Source organism: Podarcis cretensis (assembly GCF_951804945.1).
Source record: "Podarcis cretensis genome assembly, chromosome: 6".
Taxonomy (NCBI): domain Eukaryota; kingdom Metazoa; phylum Chordata; class Lepidosauria; order Squamata; family Lacertidae; genus Podarcis; species Podarcis cretensis.
The window spans coordinates 63,968,324-63,991,904 of NC_137175.1; the positions used below are offsets into that span (position 1 = coordinate 63,968,324).

Below are 23,581 nucleotides of genomic sequence, written 5' to 3' on the forward strand. Positions count from 1 at the left end.
GTTTTGGAATAAGCTATGACTGTACTGAGAGGCAAAGCAGAGCCATGTGAGTGTAAGACGAAGTGGGAGGTCTAGACAGCTACTCAGCTTCACTGGGTGTATGCTAAGGAACTGTGCTTTTATAATATCAAAGACCAATATGAAGCTTGTTGGGGGACAGTCATATCCAGAGATGTCTATGTGCATGTGCAAAGCACTTCACCTTGCACTGGGGGTGGTGGGGAAGATTCCTCACCCCACCCCACAACTCCATTCTCTCATGCCTCTTGGTGTGCTGCTGTGGAATAGCCTCTGACCTTTTGAGAACAGAAAAGTAATGCCACTACAAGATGCAGAAAGCCATTTGCAGTGCTTTGGATGCCTGCTTATGAGTCAATATGTTTTTAACTGTGGTACATTTGGAGACAAAGCAGGGCATTTAAAAGTGACAATCTATGGCATAGTGAGCTGGGAAGCCGCCAGGTAAACCTGCCTATCAAAATACAAACCTGGCAGTGTTTATCTAACAGGTTATGGGCCACATTATCTAACAGTTTACATTCCTACTTCTAAGCATACTGTCAAAATGCAGGCCAAATGTGTCTTTATAGTAGAACCTCTACTTATGACCGCCTCTACTTGGACCTGATTCAAGTTGCGACCGTGGCAAACTCGGAAGTAAATACTGGGTTTGCCGTGATTTGCCCATGTGCAGAAGTGTGCTGCCACCAAATGCGCCTGTGCACAATGGCACTTCTACCACCAACCGGATCGACTTATGGATGGACCTCTGGAACTGATTACATCCATAAGTAGAGGTTCCACTGTATATCCTAGTCATTCATTCACCAGGTGTTTCTCAAATTACAGTGGTGTTCCACCCCAAAAACACATACTGTACTTGGGAAGCATGTGAGAGGCAACACTGTTGGACTTGATTTAATGAAGCTATAACACCAGGTTGCTAACATTTCACAAAGATCCACTGCAATTAGCATACTGTTACTATTTGTTATGAGCTGAGGATTTGTCAAATGAACCAGTGTGGTGCAGTGCTTAGAGTATTGGGCTCATATGTGAGAAAACCCGTTCAAATCCCTTCTTATGGGAAATCTGGGCAAGCCTCTCAGCCTAACTCACTCTCAAGTTTATTCTGAGGTTGCAGACCCAGGTGTGAGCATCTCCTAGAATTGAAGGGATACATATGTCATTCAGCCCAGACACAGATATCCGGCACTGACAGCCTTCTGGCGGTTCCCACGCTGCAAGAAGTGAAGCTACAGGGAACCAGGCAGAGGGCCATCTTGGTAATGGCACCCACCTCGTGGAATGCCCTCAGATGTTAAGTAAATGAGTAATTATATAACATTTAGGAAACATCTGAAGGCCGCCCTGTATAGGGAAGCTTTTTAAGGTTTAATGTTTTACTGTGTTTTATATATGCTAGAAGCCAGCCAGAGTGGTTGGGGCAATCCAGCCAGATGGGCAGAGTAGAAATTAGTAGCGGCGGCAGCAGCAGTAACATGTCAATTCTGAGGTTTTCTGCCAGGGAAAGGAGTATTAGATTTGGCTCAAAGCTGCTCGGCTGTGGGATCTCTGGGTAGGCTCTCTCCCCACCTTCAAAATGAAATTATTATTTACCTACTTCACATTAATTGTGAAGAAGAATAAGACAAAGGATTGTGAAGTATTCTGTGTGCTAGAAAAGCTTTATAAAAATAAATACAAGTTTTATTTAAAAATTGAGGGTAACATATAGCCCTGGATAATTTTTGTTCATGAGTGCACACACAAATGAAAATATGCTACCAATGAGTGAGAAGGAAATTATGAAACTTGTCTCTTCCCCAGTTTCCACAGCCTGCAAAAAAGTGTACAAAGAGAATAGTATAGCTGATTCATGTTTTATAAAAATTACTCAAGAATCTGTATTTTGAGCTATCCATCTACCTTGAGAGATTCCAGATAGAATTGGTAGTTTTGATTCTTTACAGCAAGAATGGGGAACCTGGGATCCACCAAGTATTCATGGGTTACAGCTCCCATCATTCCTGACCATTGACCATGTTGGCTCAGCTGATGGGAACTGAAGTCCAACAACATCTGGAAGGCCCCAGATTACCCACCCCTGCTTTCCAACATGCTCTTAGGCCAGTATTAAAATAATTCATTCATATTCCCAACAGGATGTACATTAGAGCCAGTTATTATTATTATTTTTTGTGTGGCAGGGTTCCCAGTGACTTAAACAAGCTGCAAGGCATGCTCTTTTTCTAGTGAAATTGCCAATGCATTGCCCATTGTTGAATGACTAACATGAAACTGAGTAGGAGCTGGGCACATCTTAATTTCAGAAAGCCTTCAAACTCTTGGCTTGGTCAAGTGGGGCAAATCACATTTGTGATGTAAAACAGTAATGTAGAGAAAGTTTGTACAGGTGTCTGCTTGCGAGACGGATATGGATCTGTCACAAGGTCTGTGCATTTACATCTATCTTGTAATAGGTACATTAAGAATCTTTTTTAATGACTGTTTGTTTTTTTAAAAATAATTTTTATTAACTGGCCAATCACATCAAATTAAATCACATCATATAAATTCCGAATTACAAAGCCAAATTTTTAAATTTTGTTGGGGGAACCCATACTTCAAGATCCAAAGGGGAATTCAGATCATCTTCTTATTACTGCGTTAATGTCCAAATCAGTCCCAATCAGTCCAAACAAAGTTCATAATTCTATCCAGTCTTATCTTGGTGTTGCCACATCATATCTTGTTCGTATAATTTCTCTTTTTCCTTTACGATCTCTTCTGTTAGTCTCCTTAAGCCGATAGCAAGTGTAATAATCCTGTGTGGATTTCCCGTTCCTCCACTAAGTCCAGATGGTTTCCATATATCTCCTTCGTAGATAACATCACTTTATCCATCGTAAATTTTGGCATTTGTCGCTCTTAAGTCCCACCGAGGAGTTGATTCACGATATGTAAACAACTCTATTTCTCTCTTTCTCCTCCCAGACCCAAGAGCTCCCACAATGCCTCACAAAATGGCGAACGGCATTTTTTCCTGACTGCGTCACTCCAAAACTCTTAGCTTTCCAGCTTCATCTTGAAACATTGCTTTGGATCGAAAGTTTATCTCCACACAGCCTTAAATCCACAGCTTAAGTCCTTAATTTCTGACTCATTAGGGGAGGGGGATTCTTGTTCTTTTTTAATGACTGTTTGAATGGAAATGGAGAGCAGCCTTGCTTCGCCTAAAGTACAATGACCAAGGTTGCAAACTGATGTGTTCCTGCAAAATTTGCCCGGCTCAGGTTGAATGTTTTGTTTGTTAGTTCCTTAGACTACAGCCCAATAGTGCTTAATTTCTAAAATGAGAGGTACTGAGATCCCAAATAGACTTACCAAAGGGATAGTCAATGTGGTACCCACCAGATGTTGTTGGACTACAGTTCCCATAATCCCTATGAGGCAGTTCAAAGTGAATAAATGCACATTACCATCGGAAGAGGGGATCCCTGTAAGAGTATTAAATCTGGAAATTAAAATTACCTAAATGCACCAGTGGCTTCAGGCAGTGTGGGACAGGGCAGTGATGCAGAGAACAGGTAAAAGAACATGGTGGGGATAGCAATGGCTTCAGTCTAGGCCCAAGCCTTGAAGCATGTTAATAAGAGGGACTTCCGGGTTGGCGCCTCTGGTAATGGCAGAATTCCTCTGATCGGGAGGAATTTGCCCCGTGGGAATCTGGGTCTGGCCGCCACGGTGAAGGCGGAGACCCGCAAAAAAATCACAGGCGGGAGAAGCCTGTGAACGTGGGATTCGGCGGGCACCTTTTGCGCCTCCCCTACTCGCGGGGAAACCCGGTTTCGGGCGTCCGGAGCGACGTGGGGTGAGCGGCGCGGTGCTTCGAATTGTCTGCTTCTTCCACAAAGCGAAGCCACATAGCTGTTGCCGGAGAGCGCTGACTTTTTCCTGTGGACAATTTGAATCTAAAGTAACTACCCGTGAGTAGAGCTGAAGCGGGAGAATTGGATTTCTAAACGTTTAATTTGGTATCGTAATGGGGAGGTTCAATACAGGAAGTCCGCCTTCCCCTTTTGTAAATAGACTGAAGCAATGAGGCTGCAAGCTGAAGTCTTGGAAAGCCTATTGTAAAGGACTAAATTTCCATCGGTAAAGAATATTAAACCCCCCCTTGGAGGCAGGAGAAGGGGGGGGGAGTTGTGAACTGAATAAGCCTGCGGGAGAGAGTTAAAATACCGCCGCTCAGACCCTGGAAACGGGCTGCTAGCAGGACTGACGTTTTTTGGAACGTTCACTGACAGCGATTGTTCGTTGACAGCTAGCTAATAAGAGAAATACATTGTTTCTACTGCTTTTAAAAAGGAGTAAAAGTAACTGAAAATTGAAACTAACTTTATTGCTTGAGCTGTGTTTAAAAAAAGGACATTACTGACTAACTTTAATAGAAACTGTTTCCCTCTAGAGGAAGCCTTTGAAACTGTTACAAGAGCTGGGCTGGGGGAATTTCCAGCTGCAAGATAAAAAACTGTGAGACTTTGGGACTGACCTTGAATCGGTTAAGTGTTATGGTTAATGGAAAGGAAAAAACTGACCAGTCAATTCTTGAAAAAACATTAAGGTTTGGGAGGACTTGGCAGCAATCTAGGAGAGCCTCAACATCAGCCCCCCCCCCGCTTCTTCTACTACTGCTTTTGTACCAGCATATTCAAAATCAAGAGGAATGTCGATAGAAGAGGCCTTAGCGGTTGCATTAAATAAGATAAGTGATTCACTGGAACAGCTTAACAAGAAAGTAGACGTGACAAATGCGAAAGTGGAAGCTGCAACTACTAAAATCGATTTAAATACAGAAAGTATAAATAATTTGGGACAAAAGGTGAATATCAATACAGAAACCATCCAGAAATTGATACAGGAATCTACTTTGACATGGCAGACTGCGGAGGAAGCTAGGGAGAAAGCCGTTGCTGCTGAACGTAATGTAACACAATTGGAGAGAGAGAGAGTCCCAGCCTTACAGAGGCAACTGGATGACCATAAGTCGACGCTTGCTATGATTGAGATTAATGAAAAACAAATGAATTTGAGGATCAGAGCCCTACCTGAATTGGAGAAGGAAAGTATGATAGATTTCCTCACACAGGAATTTGATTTTTGGGACCTGGACTTGGGTCAAGAAGAGATTAAAGCTGTGAGGGCCTTCAGACTTGGAAGAGGAGGGAAAAAAGAGAAGAACAGGATAAGAGACTGTTGGCACTACCAGAAGAACCTAGAAGTACAACAGCCAAGAGTGGAAATTTTTAAAGACACCCCGAAATACCTTTTGGATCTTAGGTCTAACTACGGAGATTTGGCTACCTTGCTGAGAAGGAATAAAATCATCTTCAGGTGGGAGTTTCCCCAAGGTTTACTCTTCAGCTTCAAAGGAAGGAAAATAAAAATAAGATCAGTAGAAGACAAAGTAATGTTTTTGTATAAATACGAAGAAGATCTGCAGAAGGGACTTGGAAAAGAGCTAAGAGTATCAGACAGAAGATCACCAGGTTGATGGACTATATGACTGGCGGAAATGACTGGCAGAATCCGAGACCAGGGAGAAGAGTCGGTGGAAGAAGACTAGAAAAAGTTTAAAGACTATTTATAGAAATATTGTAAAATTAATGAATGTTAGAAAAATGTTGGAATGAAGTTATATGGCTTTAGTAGAAATGTTATAAGGAATTAAGTATAAATAGATTATTAGAGTATTAGGGAAAAATAAGGTCAGAATATGTTAAGATAATTATAGGATAGAAAACAGAGGAAGATGGAAAGGAATTGCTGAAACAATCAACAGAAGTGGAATACAAAAAGGGAGGTGTGAGGAGGTCGTTGAAACAAGTAAATGAAAGATATGACATTGAAATTGTATGATGTGTGTTAAAGTGTTTTTGTTTTGTTTTGTTTAGTTTATGGTGTTAGTGCTGTGTAATGTTTTTATATTGTATTGTATTGTATTGTTTTTTTGTCTTTTGTCTTTTTTCTTTCTTTTTTTGTAGTGTTTAAAAGTAATAAACATTATTTTTAAAAAAAGAAGCATGTTAATATGAGGGTGCCATTTCAATGTAAAATAACACACAGCTATGTCAGTATAAGCTCATTGCCTTTTTGAGGTTCCATTCACTGACCTGGAAGGCTGTAACATCCCCCCCACCCCGCCATGGAAAGTGGTTATAGGTAGCCAGTGGGGAGATATAAACATTCACTTGCTTCATCTATTTTGCATTCAAACTATCACAAGAATTTCCCTTGGATAAGCCCAACTTCTGTTTTGCAAGAGAATTCAGTCCCGCTTGCAAATCTAGCACCATGATACCTTTCATAAGCAAAAATATGTTGGTGAAAAAGGTAATTTAACAGCAAAGAATAATTATATGTATGAGTTGTTATTCCCTTTTCAGTGTTCACAGGGATTGTTTTGGTTTTGGGAACCATTTTTAAATGACTGATTCTGAAAGAGATATTTAGTCCATTTCAGCTGAGTAGGCAGAGAGAAATTCTTAAAAACAATTTTTGTTAAATTGATGGGTAAAAAACATGGTGCTTGAGGGCTTTCTCATCTGTATTAGGTTTTTTTTACAGCATATACAAATGACAGTTTTGCATTGTTAATCTCCAGATGCATATAATCTCATAGCTAAACTGAAAACAATGTTTTCATGTCTTTTTAAGGAGCGATGTGTATTGTACAGAGTCTCCAAGTATGCCTTCCGATTCGGAGGTAAAAGAATGCACTTCACAGAGGAATAATTCTTACGAGTGCATTTTTCAGCCTTTTTATCTCCTTTCTGGATACACAATGTGGATCGAGATTAAGCACTCACTGGGGACAGTGACATCACCACCAGTGTGTATCCTTCCAAAAGAAGTAGGTAAGTGAAAACATTTTCTGAGAATGGATCATTGATAAGTTTGGGCCTCCCAAGGTCTCCTAGCCCAGGGCCTCCAGTTGCTTAAATCTGGGCCTGCCTGGGACCTTCTGCATGCAGGGTAGATGACTCTACCTACCACTGAGCTATGGCCATTCCCCCTGGTGCTTTTGTACCCACAGGTTGCAGTATATTGCCTTTCTCAAGGGACTTGGGCATGCTATCCAATTCATTAGGAGTTTCTTTCAAATGATGTTGCCAAGGAAAAGTAGTTTGTAAAGTAGCTTTTCAGTTTTGTATAATACCAATAGCTTTTAAGAGGAGGGATTCTGGACCCTAGCCACACTTTCAAGATGCATACAGTATGGAAAATCCCAGCTACCCCACAGTAATTCAGACTTTAATTTGAAAACTGTAAATTACAGAACTATAATATGCTTCCTTCTCGCATAAGTGCCTTTGTGCCTGCCCCCTCCAGTTCCTTATCTCCCCCACCCCATACACACACACTATGGTCTCTTCTCTAAGCATTTGTTTTTCTTATGGTATTTAAATTATCCAGTCAATGATGGTGAGCTTGTGTGATGGCCAGTGATAGCTGGTTTTATTAAAACTGAAAGAAAATTAAGTGTATGAATTACCACGGCATGCAATAACTAGGTATTTCCAACAATGGCTTAAATTTTCAATATTCCTCATCTCCTTTTCCATTTTCCATCACTTCCTTGTTACTTTTCCCCTGTTATAACTTGTCTCCAACTGAACATATACATTCATAGGGAGTACCATATATCCCCAAACTACACCCAGTTCATATGGATTCTCAGCTTCTTGGTGATGATATGCTTAGTATCATACCCAACGTTTCAGATGGCATGTGGAATAGAACATAAGGAATTATGAACATTTTGAAAAGAAAAGCTGTTAATAACAACGAAATGTTCATGGCTTTAAACTGGGGCGGTACCACCCTAGTTAAGGAATATGCCCTCCAAAGTGAGGCTCACCTGGTCCCTATATTAAGATATTTTTGGTACCAAATGAAGACATTTTTATTCTCCCTGTGTTTTTACATTTTATAGAGCATAGAGTTCTGCTTCAGTGGATTGTTTTATTGAGATTGAGATTGTTTTATTGAGATTGTTTTATTGAGAGGAGACCCACTGAAATTAATGGGCCTAACTTAGTTAGGTCGATTAGTTTCAATGGATCTGTTCTGTGTAAAACTTAGTTGAATGCCACACAATATATTTTAGCCCTTGAAACCATAGTTTAGTCCAGTTGTATTTCTCTCTCTCTCTCTCTCTCTCTCTCTCTCACACACACACACACACACACACACACCATGGCCATCCTTGTGCTTGCTTTTTTTAAACTGGTATTGAAAAACATCAAAATTACTGAAGTACCTACAAAACAGTCCTTGCATGAAGGAGTGCCTCTCCTCATACATCAGCCATCCCTACATCAGGCTCTCTTAAGATCTTCAGAGGAGGCTCTTTTCTATGTTCCATTGCCGGTGCAAGTTATTAATGTTGTGGTGAGGAAGACAGCCTCTCTTTTGTGATGGCACCACAGCTGCAGAATGTTCTCCTCATAGAAGCATAACTGGTGCCAGTGTTGCATTGATTCTGGCTCCTAGTTATCTATCTACCCAGGCATCTTAATGTCTTAAACTTGTGATTGTTGAAGTACAGTGGTGCCTCGCAAGACAAAATTAATCCGTTCCACGAGTCTCTTCGTCTAGCGGTTTTTTCGTCTTGCGAAGCAAGCCCATTGATGGCTTAGCGGATTAGCGCTATTAGCGCTATTAGTGGCTTTTAGCGGCTTATCGGCTTAGCGGATAAGCGGCTTAGAAAAAGGGGGGGAGGGAAAAAACCCCGCAGGAACTCGCAAGACATTTTCGTCTTGCGAAGCAAGCCCATAGGAAATTCATTTTGCGAAGCACCTCCAAAACGGAAAACCCTTTCGTCTAGCGGGTTTTCCGTCTTGCGAGGCATTCCTCTTGCGGGGCACCACTGTACTCTGCTGATTTGGCTGTCCCTGTTTCTGTCTATGTTATTTGCTTTGCTGCATTATTTTGGCCTGTCCCATTTTATTCCATGCTTTTGTATAGCAAGCTGGCATCAGAATGAGCCAACATGGTGTCCTTCAGATGTTTATGGACCACACTGACACCATCCCTGATCACAGGCCTTGCCACCTAAGGATGATGAGAACTGGAGTCCAACAACATTTGTAGGGCACCATTTTGGGTACCAGTGTATAGATGATGGTCAAGCTATAAATATTTTTAACAAAATGTAATAAATGAATTGTTAAGAAGACAGGATACAGCTATAATGAATATATATATAAAAAAAATACATTGCTCTAATGCCCGTTTGGTAAGAAAGAACTGACACACAGCTTTATAGATTCTATTAGAGACCTCATAAACCAGTCAAATTTATTTTGTTTAACTTTCTAGTGAAGCCGTTTTCTCCCTCCAGTGTCAAAGCAGAAATTACAGGGGAAGCAGGACTGCTGAATGTGAGCTGGAAAAACCCAGAACTTCCAAAGAATGATCTCCAGTTTCAGATTCGGTATGCTGTCAACGGAACAGAAATTGCCTGGGAGGTATGGCCACACTTAATCTAAATTAGCCTGTGCATCATGAGATGCAAGGATGCAATGGCGTTTTGCTGCTAGTTTGTAAAAATGTGTGGATTCCGGCATTTGGTTTGTCTAGCAAAATAAACATTTATGACATGCTTATCTTCAGTAGATCAACTTTCATCCATTGTGTGTGAGGGAGGGGGAAACTGGGGTTTATTTTCCACGCCAATGAGATTTCCACTATATGATGGGTTATTTTCAATTATGAACAATTACAAACAAAAACTATATTTTAAATTAAAATGTAATGAAAATATTGTAATCTTTCTTTAAGAAAAACCCACAACTTTATTACAACTGAGAACCAATGCTAATAGTTTTGTGGGGTGTTTTTCTAACTCCTGGTAGAAAATTGCCCTTGGTTAGACCAATATGGTTTGTGCCAATCTGCTGACACCCCATAAACTTCATGACCTTTCTTGACCTCCTTCTGCCTATTTGTCTATGAAAAAATGATGGGATGTTTTACTACACCAATCTGTTAACATTGGCTGGCTTAGTAAACACACACAAAGACAAAATTCATTGCATTTCTGGTGCAGTTTTTGTTTGTTTGTTTGTTTTCAGAAGGAAAATGGAAAGTGGTAACTGGCTGAAATTTGGGCATATTTTACAGGTGACAATTTGTGACAGTGTCCAGGGAGAACTGTTCTTCAGGTCAGCTTATGTGTGACTTGCACAATGAAAAATGCACTGGGGAGTGCTTTGGCCCCTACAAATTGGATGAAGATTAAGTAGCAGTTAGCCTATTGAAGATTTAAGATCTCGGCCTGTCACTCAGAAATGATTTTGTTTGTTACTAGTTTAAACATCCCTTTTTGTTGCAGGTGCAGGAGGTTTCTGATCCATTAGTTAACTCTGCCAGCACAAAGGTGCAGGATCCCTGCGCAGTATACGTCATTCAGGTGCGCTGCAGTGTGATTGATGGAGTGGGCTACTGGAGTGATTGGAGCAGACCCGCCTATACAGTTGTTAAGGATATCAAAGGTCAGTCAGTGTCTTACCTGTATGCTTTCAGTTTGTTGGGGTTGGTATTTTTTTTTTTTTTTTTTTACGAGATTTATAACCAGATAGGCTGTTGTTTGTTTCATACTGTATTCCCCCCCCCCCCCAGCTCCCTTGAGAGGACCTGAATTCTGGAGAACCATTAATGAAGATTCAATAAGGAACCAGAAAAATGTTACTCTTTTTTGGAAGGTAAATCAATGGAGGAGGGTAAATGAGATATTTGAAATCTATTTCAGGTTTGTTTTTGTGTGCGATGTTCATGATATATATTGTGGGTGTTGGCTGGCTTTGAAGGATACCAGACCTAAGACACAGGTAATTTCTGTTAGCAAAACCAGTGAAACATAGGTTTACAATAGAGCTCTGTGACAGATCAGAATATGATGTTTGGTGTGGGGCAGGTGGTAATGGCTTGGAGAAAATGGCCTTGCAAGCCAAATTAGGATTGTTGTCTGTCTAATTAGGCTTGTACATCAGAGCTTACCATGAAGATCATCCCATGATGATGACCCGCCACTCTAGGCTGACAGAAAGTTTCCCATTAGGCACAGGAAAAAGATCTCTAACAAAGAAAAGAGCCTCTTGAATCTCCAAGTGCCACCTTTTTAATAAACAGAAAGATTTTCTTATGAAGAATGAGAGAATCTGTTTTTGGACATGGTCCAATTCCTGTTGGCCAAAGCTAGCAGGGGCCTGGCAAGTAAGAACTATTCATAGATTATTATTCAAAAGGGGAAATTGAATTAAGTTAATAGCATTTCAAGCACCCTTACTGTGCAGCCTGCCAGGATGTCAGACATTCCCTTAACAATTCACAGGTCACTCATATTTGTTAACATCACTTATCAAATAGGAAGAAAGGAGGATGATTTGGTAGGTGTCTGATTCTGAATGACAAGCATTAATTCACAAAGGAAAAGGCTGTTTAAAATCAGGTTTCTTATGTAAAATTTATTTCACCAATTAAAAACCCAAATACTTCTCTTTGTGCTACACTACACTTCATACTATAAAACCTAAGTTTGATTATTTTAAACCCAACATTGCTTGCCCGGCAAACTGTGTTAAATATTTTAATTTATATTTATTGGTATATAGAAGTAATCGAAGGTGGACTGTTATAGGCAGTTATGGACAGATGCATGGTAATTATTATAAACTGTAGCTTTTAGTCTTGCTAACATAAAAATGAGATACCAACCCTCAATTGCTCCTTAAAAAAACATACACCTCTGCCCAAACCAGCCTCAATCCACAATTGAACTGCCTAATGTATCTGAATTTTTCTTACAGCCACTGATGAAGAATCTTTCCTTATGCAGTGTGCTAGACTATGTGGTTGAGCATAATACTTCAGAAAACATTACTTGGTCTGACTATGTAGAAAATGATACTGCCTACACATTTTCATGGACGGAGGATGTACATGCCATTAAGGTTCTAGCTGTCAACTCAATTGGAACTTCCTCAGTCAATTTCATTTTAACTCTATCACAACAAATCAGCACAGGTAAGAAAAACATTTTTTTGATAGCTTCAAGCATTGTTAACTCAGTAATCTAGTTTATAATAAACCATTCTCATTTTGTAATGTGTTCATGTTTAGATAAGTAGTTATTTGAGTGGTAAGGCCATGTTGCTCTTCTACCTATTTAATCATATGAGTTTCTGCTGCCAGCAGAAAATTAGGAGGCAGGGAAAGCTAGGCCACATGGTTCTTGCCATCTGGGCAGGAATTTGGGTTGGGGGTGGGGAATGCAACTTTCATCATGTGCCTCCACATGCCTAAAAAAGAAGGATCTTCATGGTGCTCCGGTTTATTTTCTTGTGAGCTTTTCCAAATTTTTAACCTGCAGGCTAAAAGCAGCAGTTGAAATATACTTCACTCTTCTCTGTAGCATCTGATGAGTTCTCTCCTAATTTGTAAGGGATAATGTACCTGATGACCAACATGCTGTTTTCCTGTTTTGTCAGTAAACATTGTGAAGTCTCTCAGTGCCTACCCAGTGAACAGCAGTTGTGTCATTGTGTCCTGGACACTTTCGCCTGTGGCTTATATAATTACATCTTTTGTAATTGAATGGACAAACTTAAACGAAGAAGAGCAGATTAAATGGATTATGATTCCCTCAAATGTTAGGAAGTACCACATTTTGGGTGAGTTTGTACTTAAAAATCTATTACAGCTTCTCTTGTGTTTCAATATCTTCCCACCAGTATTTGATTATAGATAAAGATTTACTGCAAAACTGTAGAGGCTAGCAACTATTGTACATTTAACATAAATTCCAAAAGGTCTCCACAATAGCCTTTTATTTAACATTGGCGTACAGGTTTCCTTTCCTTTCCCTGTGATAAATGGTATACTTGGTTTCTTATAGTGCAATTTGCTCTGTTAGAAATGGTGTTTCCTAGCTCATCTTTGAAATTTATTGTGGATTATCCTTCTTAAGACAAGACTGATACAGTAACTGAATGGTCTCTGTGTGAGATGAACAGTTACAGAGGATTGTTATGTGTAGTGACTTTTTAGTCTTTCCTAATTTCTAAAGGCTGTAAAGCAGGGATGGAGAACCCATGGCCCTGCAGATGTTGTTGGGTAACTGCTCCCACTATGCCTAAACAATGGACTTGCTGGATGGGAGGAACATATGAAGGAACACATTAACCCTAATGATAGAAATCAAGAGAGATGCTCATCTTTCAGCGTTGCAAGGCCCACACTGTTTTACGGATTTTTATAGATTAGGAATTGTTAAGAAGTTTTAGTATGCCCAAATTAAAAATGTGCTATGTTGTCTTTGTTCCAGATAATTTCATTCTTATTGAGAAATACAAATTTAGTTTGTTCCCAATAATTCCTGAAGGAGTAACAAAGCCCACAGTGACATATGGATTCTCCAAAGGTGAGCAACTGGCATTTTTAGTAGACTTTTCCTTCAGACCAAGATTTCTTGCTCTAACTTTTAATGAGAAAAAAAATCAGATAATACGTTGGGAATGGCATGGCACATCTCGAGTCTTGATTATGCCAGGAAAATTCAATAATTTTTAAATGAATAATCTTAATGATCTGTAAGCAATTCCAATCTCTCTACTTAAAGCATACATGAGCATTTCATTATTTTTGCTTAATTGCACGGTTTCAAGAGAAGAGAAAGGGAAAGTCCCATTGCATGAGCAGAATGTCACTCACACAACATTGGATACAACTCTATATATCCAAGTCTCATTTAACTTTATGGAATAACAAATCAAGTTCAACTGTACGAGCTGATGCAAATAACCAAGTCTGCAATCTTATGGTCACTTAATTGGGAGTAAGGTCCATTCTGTAGGATTACATTGTAAATATTCTCTGTAGTGATAGCTGTTTTAAACTGCTGGGTCTTATTTTCAGCTGGAATTGAAAAACAGAATGATGTGAACTTCTATGTGATTCTACCCCTAGTTATTTCATGCTCCGTTTTGCTGCTTGGAGGTCTTTTGATCTTGCACCAAAGGTAAACATTTCCTGTATTGAATCTGTTCGCAAGTTTAGATTGAGATGAATAATTTGAAAGGTGTTATAGATTAATCCCTGGAAAGGCAATTTCCAGTAGCAGACAGCAGGGGCGGGGGACGACAACAACAGTGGTGGTTACTTGAGCTCCCGCAAGTGTGCCACTGCTGCTTACTGGGAAGAAGAGTGAAAGGAGCAAGGAAACAGCAAGAACATTGGCACGTGTGCTGTAATGGCTATGCCATTAGGTAATTTTTGAAATTAGGTAATTTTTAAATTCAGTTGACATTTTTAAAGCATCTGTAGGTGCTATTGGTTTCAAGATGGCTTCTAAAAAGAATAAATCTTTATTTGTGAAATACGTATTCAGAGTGAAAAGTGATTATATCTTTCACTGTGCCAAATCAATATCTTATCGGCATATTTCAGAATGAAGAAATTATTCTGGGATGATGTTCCAAACCCCAAGAACTGCTCTTGGGCACAGGGAGTTAACTTCCAAAAGGTATGGATTCCCACTTAAATACATTTCAGTGATTTGTGAGCTTTATTTGCTTTTAACTAATTTATTTACTCATCAAGTTTTTTAACAACCCTGTAAATAATGGCCATGAATAAAGAAATGAAACTTAATCATGTGCCTGCTACTCTCATGCAAACTTAAATACTAGAATGAACGGGGCTTTCTGGAAATGAAAGCCAATGCCTACTATTAAATTGATGAAATTGGGTTCTACACGGGTTCCACAGGTACACATCCAACAAAAAAATGCCCTAATCCAGGGATCTTTTATGTGAACTGGAGACTCTAGTGTATGGAAAACTGTTCTCCTTCAAGGCTTTCACTTCATCACAAGAAGCAACCTCTCATGCTCACAGAAATATGTGCATGGCTCTCCTCTCTCCTTTGAATATAATAAGGTAGCCCATGTGAAGAGAATATTCTGCATGCAGTTGGTGCATAGGAAGCTCTTAGAATGAGTCAGACCATTTCACTCAGTATCTAACTTCCCCCAGCTTGGTTCCCTTTCAGATGTTGTTCAACTCAATATCCCATCAGCCCCAGCCAGCATAGGCAATGGTTGGGAATGATAGGAGTCCAACAACATCTAGAGGGCACCAGGTTGGAGAAGGCTAGTTTACACTAACTGGTAGGAGCTTTCCAGGGCTTTCACAGTAACCTTACCAAATCCTACTGGGAAATGCTAAGATTCAACCTAGGACCTTCTGAATGCAAAGCAGGTGCATTCCCATAGTGAATGGGTACATTTCTATAGGATTTTGGTGCATTTATTGGTAAACTGGACTCTGCTAGTGCAGCTGTTGTAGCTTAAATGACAATGTTTACCATTAGATAATTTTACCTTGGAATCACAAATGTTATATTAAAAATTGAGGTGGGCATAAGAAATATCCTAATGATCAAGGAGAATGCTTGCTTATTAGGTTTTCCCCCCATTATAAGTTATTTCAGTTTTCATTCCCAGTGAAATATTTATTTTCTCATCTTTATTGTTAATTTTATTTCATTTCATTTAAACAGAGAATGGACATTCTTTGAAGTCTAATCATGATCACTGCCCGCTGAACCAATGTGACAGCTCCCAGACTTCCTATACAGAGTTGTTAGAAGAATTATCTATTTGAATTCAGAAGACAGAATTACTTACATATCATTTCATTATTCTGCTGATTTTGTTCATACATAATAGTGCTGGAAATGATTTTGTTCAAAAGTTGCACTACTGGTATACAATTTTGAGAACACTTTCTATATTTCAGACCAGGTAAACGGTTTGCTGGGTTTAAAGGGAGCATACATATCAAGATAGAAGTTAGGAGGACATGCTACATTATGATTTAATAACATGGGAACAAGCCTACACTTGAGAGCAACCCTCATCCCTTTCTTTCTCTTGCTTGGCTGGGAGGAGGAGTTTGGACATCTTTAGCTCAGCTTTTTGTTTATTGCAGTTTGTCATGTCATCCAGACCAGCAACTTTGGTTAACATGGGCTAAGTTTAGTTACAAACAAACTTACTTCAAACTGCAGCTTCTGAAGCAGCCTTGTTTAAACTAACCATAGTTAACGTTGATGACATAACTGAATGATATGGCAAACTGTTGCTGTTTGCTGGCATCCGTCTGGTGAAGCAAAATGGAAACTTCTGCCACACAGGAGCATATGAGCTCAAGAAGATGCTTGGCTTGTTCCTTAATCAACTGTAAGTGAGCATAATGTGTGAATGCAACCAATGTGTGCCATGCTATTCTCACTTTACTCCCCAAGACTCCTGTTAACCAGCCTTAACTGACATGAATGCATAGAGAGAACATCAGTAGTATATGGCTGACTAAATGAGGGGTGGTGTAATGGGAAGGGAACCTGATTTTGCATTTAAGCCTGATATTTCCCATCCTTGGTTTACAACAATAGCAATAGGAGTCCAGAATGCCATGGCCTTAGAAACATCAATCTTTCTGCCATATTTCCATTTATTTATAAATGGTCTTTTAAAATGCTTTGCTAGTTGAACCGACACTTCACAGTATGTGCTGCTGAGTGTGTTGACCACCTAGAACGTGATTATTCTGTGGCTTCAATAGAGCTCTACGTATGTACAGTGGTACCTCGAGTTACAAACGCCTCAGGTTACAAATGCTTAAGGTTACAAACTCTGCTAACCTGGAAGTTACTTCAAGTTGAGAACTTTGCCCCACGATGAGAATGGAAATCATGTGCCGGCGGCGAAGCAGCAGCAAGAGGCCCCATTAGCGAAAGCACGCCTCTAGTTGAGAACAGTTTCAGGTTAAGAACGAACCTCCGGAACGAATTAAGTTTGTAACTAGATGTACCACTGTAGCTGAGTAGCATAGTCAGTAGAGGCACAGCCCTGAACTCCTCCCAGTTAGTCTAATATTTCCTATAAATTGAACAGGAAGCAAGAAGAGACTGTCATGAATAAGTAACCACATCTAAAACAGTTTTATTCAGGAAGAAACCCTCTCTACTTAGTTTGATTAGTAAGAAAAGTACCCAATTACTCTGACATTATGGCTTTTAAACTTTTGACTGACTTTGAGGTTATCAGTTGGAATATGAAATAGGAACTTCCTTAGAAACTGAACTTCCAGTTCAAAATCCTTCAAAATAGGGCACTCTGTGTTAATGAGAAGCTATTAGATTCTATGGGTCTGTGATCTTCTTTGTATGAAGAGACTTTTCTTAAAGACAAGAGATGCCTGACAACACTATTACGGAAGTACATGTGATTTCTGTTCATGTCCATCAGAGTACTGAATGTCACACAACAAGATATATGGAAAATCCCACTTGTTTGTTTAGCTATGCACATCTACTCCACTTTAATTTCATTTCATAGATGTATACATCTCCAAATTGCCTTTGAAATGAACATAATTCTTAAAACCTTCTTAATTCCCTGACTGGGTCCTCTGTGGTTATGCATATTACAGTTTCTAGTTAGTCTATTAAACTCATTTTTCTTTCTTTATTGTATTTACTTGACTATATCAATAGCGTATTAGCATTTTAAAAAGCAATGTCAATATATGTAACAGAGGATGAGTTCTGAAAGCAACAGGATTTTCCATGCCCTCCCTCCAATTTCTACTTGGTGTAGAAGTTCAGTTTTAGAAGAAGCTCCTAAAATATTGAACATGTTTGAACAAAAAGTTTATTATTGGAAACACTAAAGGGGCTATACTTCCTAATGTAAGTATAGCACTTGTGTACAGCGCATTGTACCTATGGCTCAATGGAGGCCTTTTTCTACTTTCACCTCTTGAAATGCATGCAGAGGTGAGCACACAGGCATCACACCAGGGTATTGCAGGGGACAGGAGGTATTTGAACACCTACCATCCAGCCATTCTTAATTACTTAGGCATGGGGAGCTGGGGATAGGGAGCAGGACGAGAGGGAAGACAGAGAAATAAGATTCTGCCCACACCAGAAAGGATGCCCTAAGGTAACATAGAAATACCAAAATGTAATTGAGATTTTCTACAAAAGAAAAATGCAACATAAACAAAGGGCATGCAGTAAAAATTAAATTAGTCATCTTCATTAACCTTAGTTGGTCTACTCTTGAGTAGGAGTAATGTTTCAGACAACCTCATGTCTACAGAATATTGAAAAATCATTATTTTTTGCAGCCACACTCCAATCCTTCAAAACTACCAAGTTACAGTTTCCCCAGTGAAGTCAGTGGGATCACTTTTTCATATCGTGAATACAAATAAATTGCATGTAGGACTTTAAGTGACTGTATTTTGCACTCTCTCGTTATCTTGCAGTTGAATCCAAACTAAATTTTATATGACAGCTACTGAAGTTATGAATGCTCCCTTCGTGTTACTTTTCACAGGCTTAAATTGCTGTAAAAATGTTTTCCTGGCACTCCCATTTGATGCATATATTCAAGAGCAAATATTTAACAGCCAAATGCTTAAGCAATTTACTCTGCATTTAACTATTTTATCATTGTAGCATTGTGGGGTGTTTTTTTCCAGGAAACAGTACCTACAACATCTAACTCATATTAACTCATATTAATTCACATTCTAATTCATATTCATTCATGCTAACATATGGCTTATTTGATTTATGCAATCTGTGTCCTTGATTTGACTCTGTAGGTCAAGTATCAGAGAGCAGCATTAGAAAGCTGTAGTGGTAAACTCAAGCCCTATCACTGTGTGATCTGTGGGAGCCTCATACGTCTCTCTGTACAGAAAATCTCTATAGCACCCAAGGGACCCCTGTGTTATATAAGCAGTCTCTCTTCTCCTATTTTAGCTACTGCAATTTTTTGTATTTTTATAGTCATATAGATTTATAAGCCACTTTTCTTTAGTTTCTTCTCTGTTGGGCTTATAAAAACTGCCTACCTGAGCAGGGTAAGAGGAGAAGCTATGCACCTGGAATGCATAGGCTTATCCCATGACTCTAGAACTAGCCCTGGGTAGCTAGTAGGTAGGAAGGAAGCAAAATGGCATTACATTTTAATCAATATCTGATCGGAGTATGGGTTTAGTACCACTGGATACAAATTTGTAGGAAACGGTTTTGATTTTTCAAGAAGCCAGAATAATTCCCCATGCAGACTTAACAGATACCAGAAAACTTCTCGTCAGAGTAGGGATCAACTTGACCAGATATCAGGATACAGTAGCCTGTTAGGTATGGCACTTGACTAAATTCTTGAAGCTGATAAGGAGTGGCTGCTCTTGATAAACACTTGTACCAATGACACGTATATCCATCATTATTTCTACTGGATTGGAGAAGTAAGGGGTGCAGATAGACCGCATCATTTCCTCCATATACTATAGGCTATAAAACTTGTGAACCTTAATTACCCAGGCTGGATGGCTTTGGGTGAACTTTAATAATTTGCAGAGACTGTAATTGTTGACCACAGCCAATTTTACTTGTCAACTTGTGGGTTTTAAGTGCTGCAAAACTTTGCCCTCCCCATTATTCTCATAATTCCTCCTAAATGACATGAATGAAAAACTGGCTCAGAGCTTTAACAAATTTTGAGGCCCTTTTCCCTGAAGTGGGTGGGTGCTCATTGTGCTAGTTGTATGAACCAGTTTGCTGCCAAAGTGCACTATAGCCCAGCCCTTCGAAGTGGAAATGGGTAGGAACTTTTTCCTACCAGTCTACTCCAAAGGCATAAATAGGGAGCAAGACTCAGGGCTTCAGCACTGCCAATGTAATGCATGCATACTTTCTCTTCATTGACAAGAATGAAAATCTGGTTCAGAACAATTATGTTTCCCTTTGTTATATAAGCTCATCAGAGACTGACCTGAAATGGAACCTTCAGTATTATCCAAACTCCAATGGTATCATAAATGTAAATGTGTTACAAATTTCTGGCACTAATCTCTCTTTTGTTATAATGCTTATGCACACTACTTAAAATAAAGCATACAACTTCATGAAATGTGAATGCCATTACATTCATCAGGCTTTTAAAGTTGTGCCAAATTAAGAATAATAAAATTGAAGTGTTTAATGTATTTCCTTTTCCCCACCTTTCTTTTCTGTTCATTACAAGTCATTAATTAATAAATGAGCATTAAAATGTATCTTGTCTTCTAGCCTGAAACCTTTGAACATCTCTTTCTCAAGCATCCTGAAGCACTGTCATTTGGTCCTCTTCTTCTGGAGTCAGAAATAGTGTTGGAAGATATCAGTATTGAGAAAGCAATGAAAGACGAAGACAAACAAGACTTACTAGCTATTGACTCTCTGTTTGCAACCACACGAGACTTGGAGCATGACTCAGCTTGCTCTAGTGGCCATTTCAATAGTGATAGTGTCTCTGAGAATGTCCATGATGCTGAAACCCGTGGTGGAATGACAGGACAGTCTAATATAAAATATGCGACTATTTTAACCAACTCCATGTCAAGTGGGCTTTATGAGCCACCAAAGGATCTAAGCAGTTCTTTTGTAAGAGGTTTTCTAGGCCAGGATTCCTTAGTTCCAACATCTTTCTCTGGCGGTTCTTGGGCAGTGGGAAATCAATCATTTCTGCTATTGCCTGATTGTGATGAACACGTGTCCCCTCAAAAGCTCTCTCTTTCTGTTGTTTCATCTGAGGGCTTCTCAGAACCTTCAGAGCAGGATAGAACTTTCAGTGAGGAACACAGTCCAAAGAGAAGCATGTTCTACTTAGGAATGAGCTCACTCAAAAGTGAAAATGACATCTTTTTAACAGAAAGTTCCAATGGGGTTTGTCACTTTCACACCAATGCTCTAGCTGGAGGCATGAAGTTTCCTCAAGATATAACTAGTGATCTAAATCCCTTGATCAACAAGTGTGAAACCCCTGTTCAAGCTTTCATACCATACATGCCACAGTTCCAGACAATGGCAATTAAATTGCATGAGACAGCCAGTGGTAAAGTCTAAGCTGCCACCTACTGAAGTGTACTCTTGATGTACTCTTGATTAAGGCCTCTTTTCTCTCCTCGTGATTCGCATTTTCCCGCAATGAACAGGCCCATATTTATTTATTTTTTAACTCATAGCCCACATATTTTATTCAGCGTTGCACTTCTGTTGCAAGAATATTGCATTTTCTCCAGGTACAACAACGAAACAGTATTAGGTACCTGGCAAAATGTGTTTGCTGCCCTCCCCCTGGCTGATAATTCCATTGTAACTTTTATGTGAAATGTGGCTGAATCCAAATCTTTTGGATGCCATAGTGGCCTTACTAAATTCAAAAGGAACAAATCCTTTCCTCCCCTGTCCCCCATCTGCTCCATGACTGCATCATTCTGAGAACTTTCAAAACCAGAAAAACCTTGCTGTATGGCGCTACTGCAAAAACAAACAAACAAAAAACCCTTAAAAAAAAACACCTCGCTGAGCCTTGTATTATATCACCCCATATTTCCCCCACCATTTTATGAACATTTAAAAGATATGTGTGCTTTTCCCTATTCACATTTTTAGAAACTTGGGAGAGAAGAGAAAGCCTATCTGTTATCGGAAAGGCAGATACATGCACTCGCACACAGCATGTGTTATGTGGGAGCATATACTGAGCAACTGAAACTGGATGGGTGACTGGGAGCATGGGGAATAAAGTGAGGGCTGGATACTGCTTGATCTAGTGAAGAGACCCTTAAAATGTCCACCTATATTAGATATATTGATTTATACTGAGTGTAGGGTGTTTTATGTTATTTTTAGTACCAAACTAAGTGCTTTGCTGCATAGTAGACTCAGAACTTACCCACTCCTCTGCTTGTCCTGTGGCTAGAAAACAAGGTTCTGAACAGCTTTTTGGTTGTCCTGTGCTTTCTAAACATGGGTCTAAGCGGTTTTGCCTTTGCTCCACCACCTCCCCCTGGAAAACACACTCTTCAGCTATAAACTGGAACAAACAGCAATTTGTGGAAAACTCAATTGCCATTGGCTCCAAATCAGCACTAAACCATGGGGAAAAGCAGCCAGGCAAATGCCGGTTGTCCTGAAACACATTATCTGCAAAGCAACTAGTAATAGCTCTCCTCCAAAGAGCACTGTTGTCAAGGGTATTTTCATACAATTTTCTAGCCAGGACTTTAATAGAAGGTGGCAGGGGCAGCCCAGACTGTTTTGCCACCTGAAGCAAAAAGGGGAGGTGCCACCTCACCTGGCAGCTGCTGCCCCTGCTGCGCGTCCTCAAAGTCGGAGTCACGGGGCTTACCGTTTGGCTGCGTCAGCTTCCAGCAGTGAGGAGAAGTGGTAGTGGCTTCTCCTCACTTCTATGCTGGGAGGCGACTGCGGTGGCATCAGAGGAGACGCGGCAGCAGCAGTGAGATCTGGCCAACGCCACTGCCACTGCTTCTCCAGCAGTGGGAGGGGGGGGAGCACACAGTGTCAGGGGGTGCTGCCTAAGGCATCTGCCTCTGTTTGCCTCATGGGTGGGCCAGCCTGGAACATGTGAAAAAAATGTTGAATAGGTATGGTGGGGTTCTGTGTGTGTGTGTGTGTGTGTGTGTGTGTGTGCTGTCTTAAACAACTAGATGTGGCATTGTGCAAGCATATTCCTAATATCTAATCTCTCAACACTAAAGCTTGTCCTGTCATTTGGGATCAGTGCCAGTCTGTTAACATGGATATGCTTGAGCAACACCTGTAATCATGATGATTCGGACCACACTGCATGGAGGGGATGCCTGAAGAGTATATGAGTACCAACACTTGCATATGCCCAGTCTCTGATTAAAATCTTCAAAGATATTTTTCATCCATTTACCCAGTGTAACAGGGACAGGGCTATCAAGTTCTAACGTTTTGTTTTTTAAGTGGATTTGTCAGTGAGTAAGATACTGTTGCCCTCAGCAATGGATCTTAAAACACCAGCATGCCTTCCTTCATAATTTGGATAGAAAATTGACAGTGCAAACCTAAGTTTGTGTGTGCTCAGAGGTTAAGTCTCAGTGTGCCAAATGAGACTCACTCACTAGTAATGAGTTTAGAATTGGAGCTGATACAAAGGTAGCATAGGCTGTGTTCCAATTCCAGTGTTGCTCTTCAGCAGAGAATTGTAGAGAAGTCATGCATCTCTGTCCACAAAAAGCAGGGTGGGAACAAATGCTCTAGGTATTGTTCTAGGTGGGCAGATAACTCATTGGAATTGGCTTAGAAGAGCCATGCTTCTTCCATGGATTTTGGTGGACTGAATTGGTTTAACAAATGTCCAGGTCTCCAATATCCCAGGTCAACAGGGGTTTTGATAGCTTTCATTTGGTTGTGGCAAGTCACATTTTTGCCACAACCACAAAAGTGTTCCCACTATCCAAAACAGCTGAAAAACCCATTTTTGACAGCACTGTAACAGCACTGTGAACAGGCATTCAAAGAGATAGCAAATTTATTGACTTTTACCATAGCTACCCCAACCAGTCATCATTTGTGTGTGTGTTTTTAAATATATATTTAATTAATTGATGCTAGCAA

At 39.9% G+C, this 23,581-nt stretch overlaps 3 protein-coding genes across 5 annotated transcripts in view; 2 read left to right on the plus strand and 1 right to left on the minus strand.

Moving 5' to 3' along the window:
- Positions 1 to 20,208, plus strand: part of LEPR (leptin receptor) — a 58,030-nt gene extending 37,822 nt beyond the window's left edge. The window contains exons 10-19 of the mRNA XM_079981990.1: positions 6,721 to 6,920; positions 9,388 to 9,536; positions 10,403 to 10,562; positions 10,690 to 10,772; positions 11,877 to 12,093; positions 12,558 to 12,740; positions 13,394 to 13,489; positions 13,984 to 14,086; positions 14,515 to 14,590; positions 15,629 to 20,208. Of these exons, the coding sequence (XP_079838116.1) occupies positions 6,721 to 6,920; positions 9,388 to 9,536; positions 10,403 to 10,562; positions 10,690 to 10,772; positions 11,877 to 12,093; positions 12,558 to 12,740; positions 13,394 to 13,489; positions 13,984 to 14,086; positions 14,515 to 14,590; positions 15,629 to 15,646 (1,285 nt within the window). The 3' untranslated portion in view covers positions 15,647 to 20,208. The remainder of the gene's footprint in view (positions 1 to 6,720; positions 6,921 to 9,387; positions 9,537 to 10,402; positions 10,563 to 10,689; positions 10,773 to 11,876; positions 12,094 to 12,557; positions 12,741 to 13,393; positions 13,490 to 13,983; positions 14,087 to 14,514; positions 14,591 to 15,628) is intronic.
- Positions 1 to 23,581, minus strand: part of LOC307219107 (uncharacterized protein) — a 63,021-nt gene that overhangs the window by 13,307 nt on the left and 26,133 nt on the right. The window lies entirely within an intron of this gene.
- Positions 19,833 to 23,573, plus strand: LOC307219178 (leptin receptor-like; the record flags this gene model as incomplete). Its single annotated transcript, XM_079982183.1, has 2 exons — positions 19,833 to 19,973; positions 20,222 to 23,573. The coding sequence occupies 2 exons, from the start codon at positions 19,833 to 19,835 to the stop codon at positions 21,035 to 21,037; spliced, it is 957 nt and encodes a 318-aa protein (XP_079838309.1). The 3' UTR covers positions 21,038 to 23,573.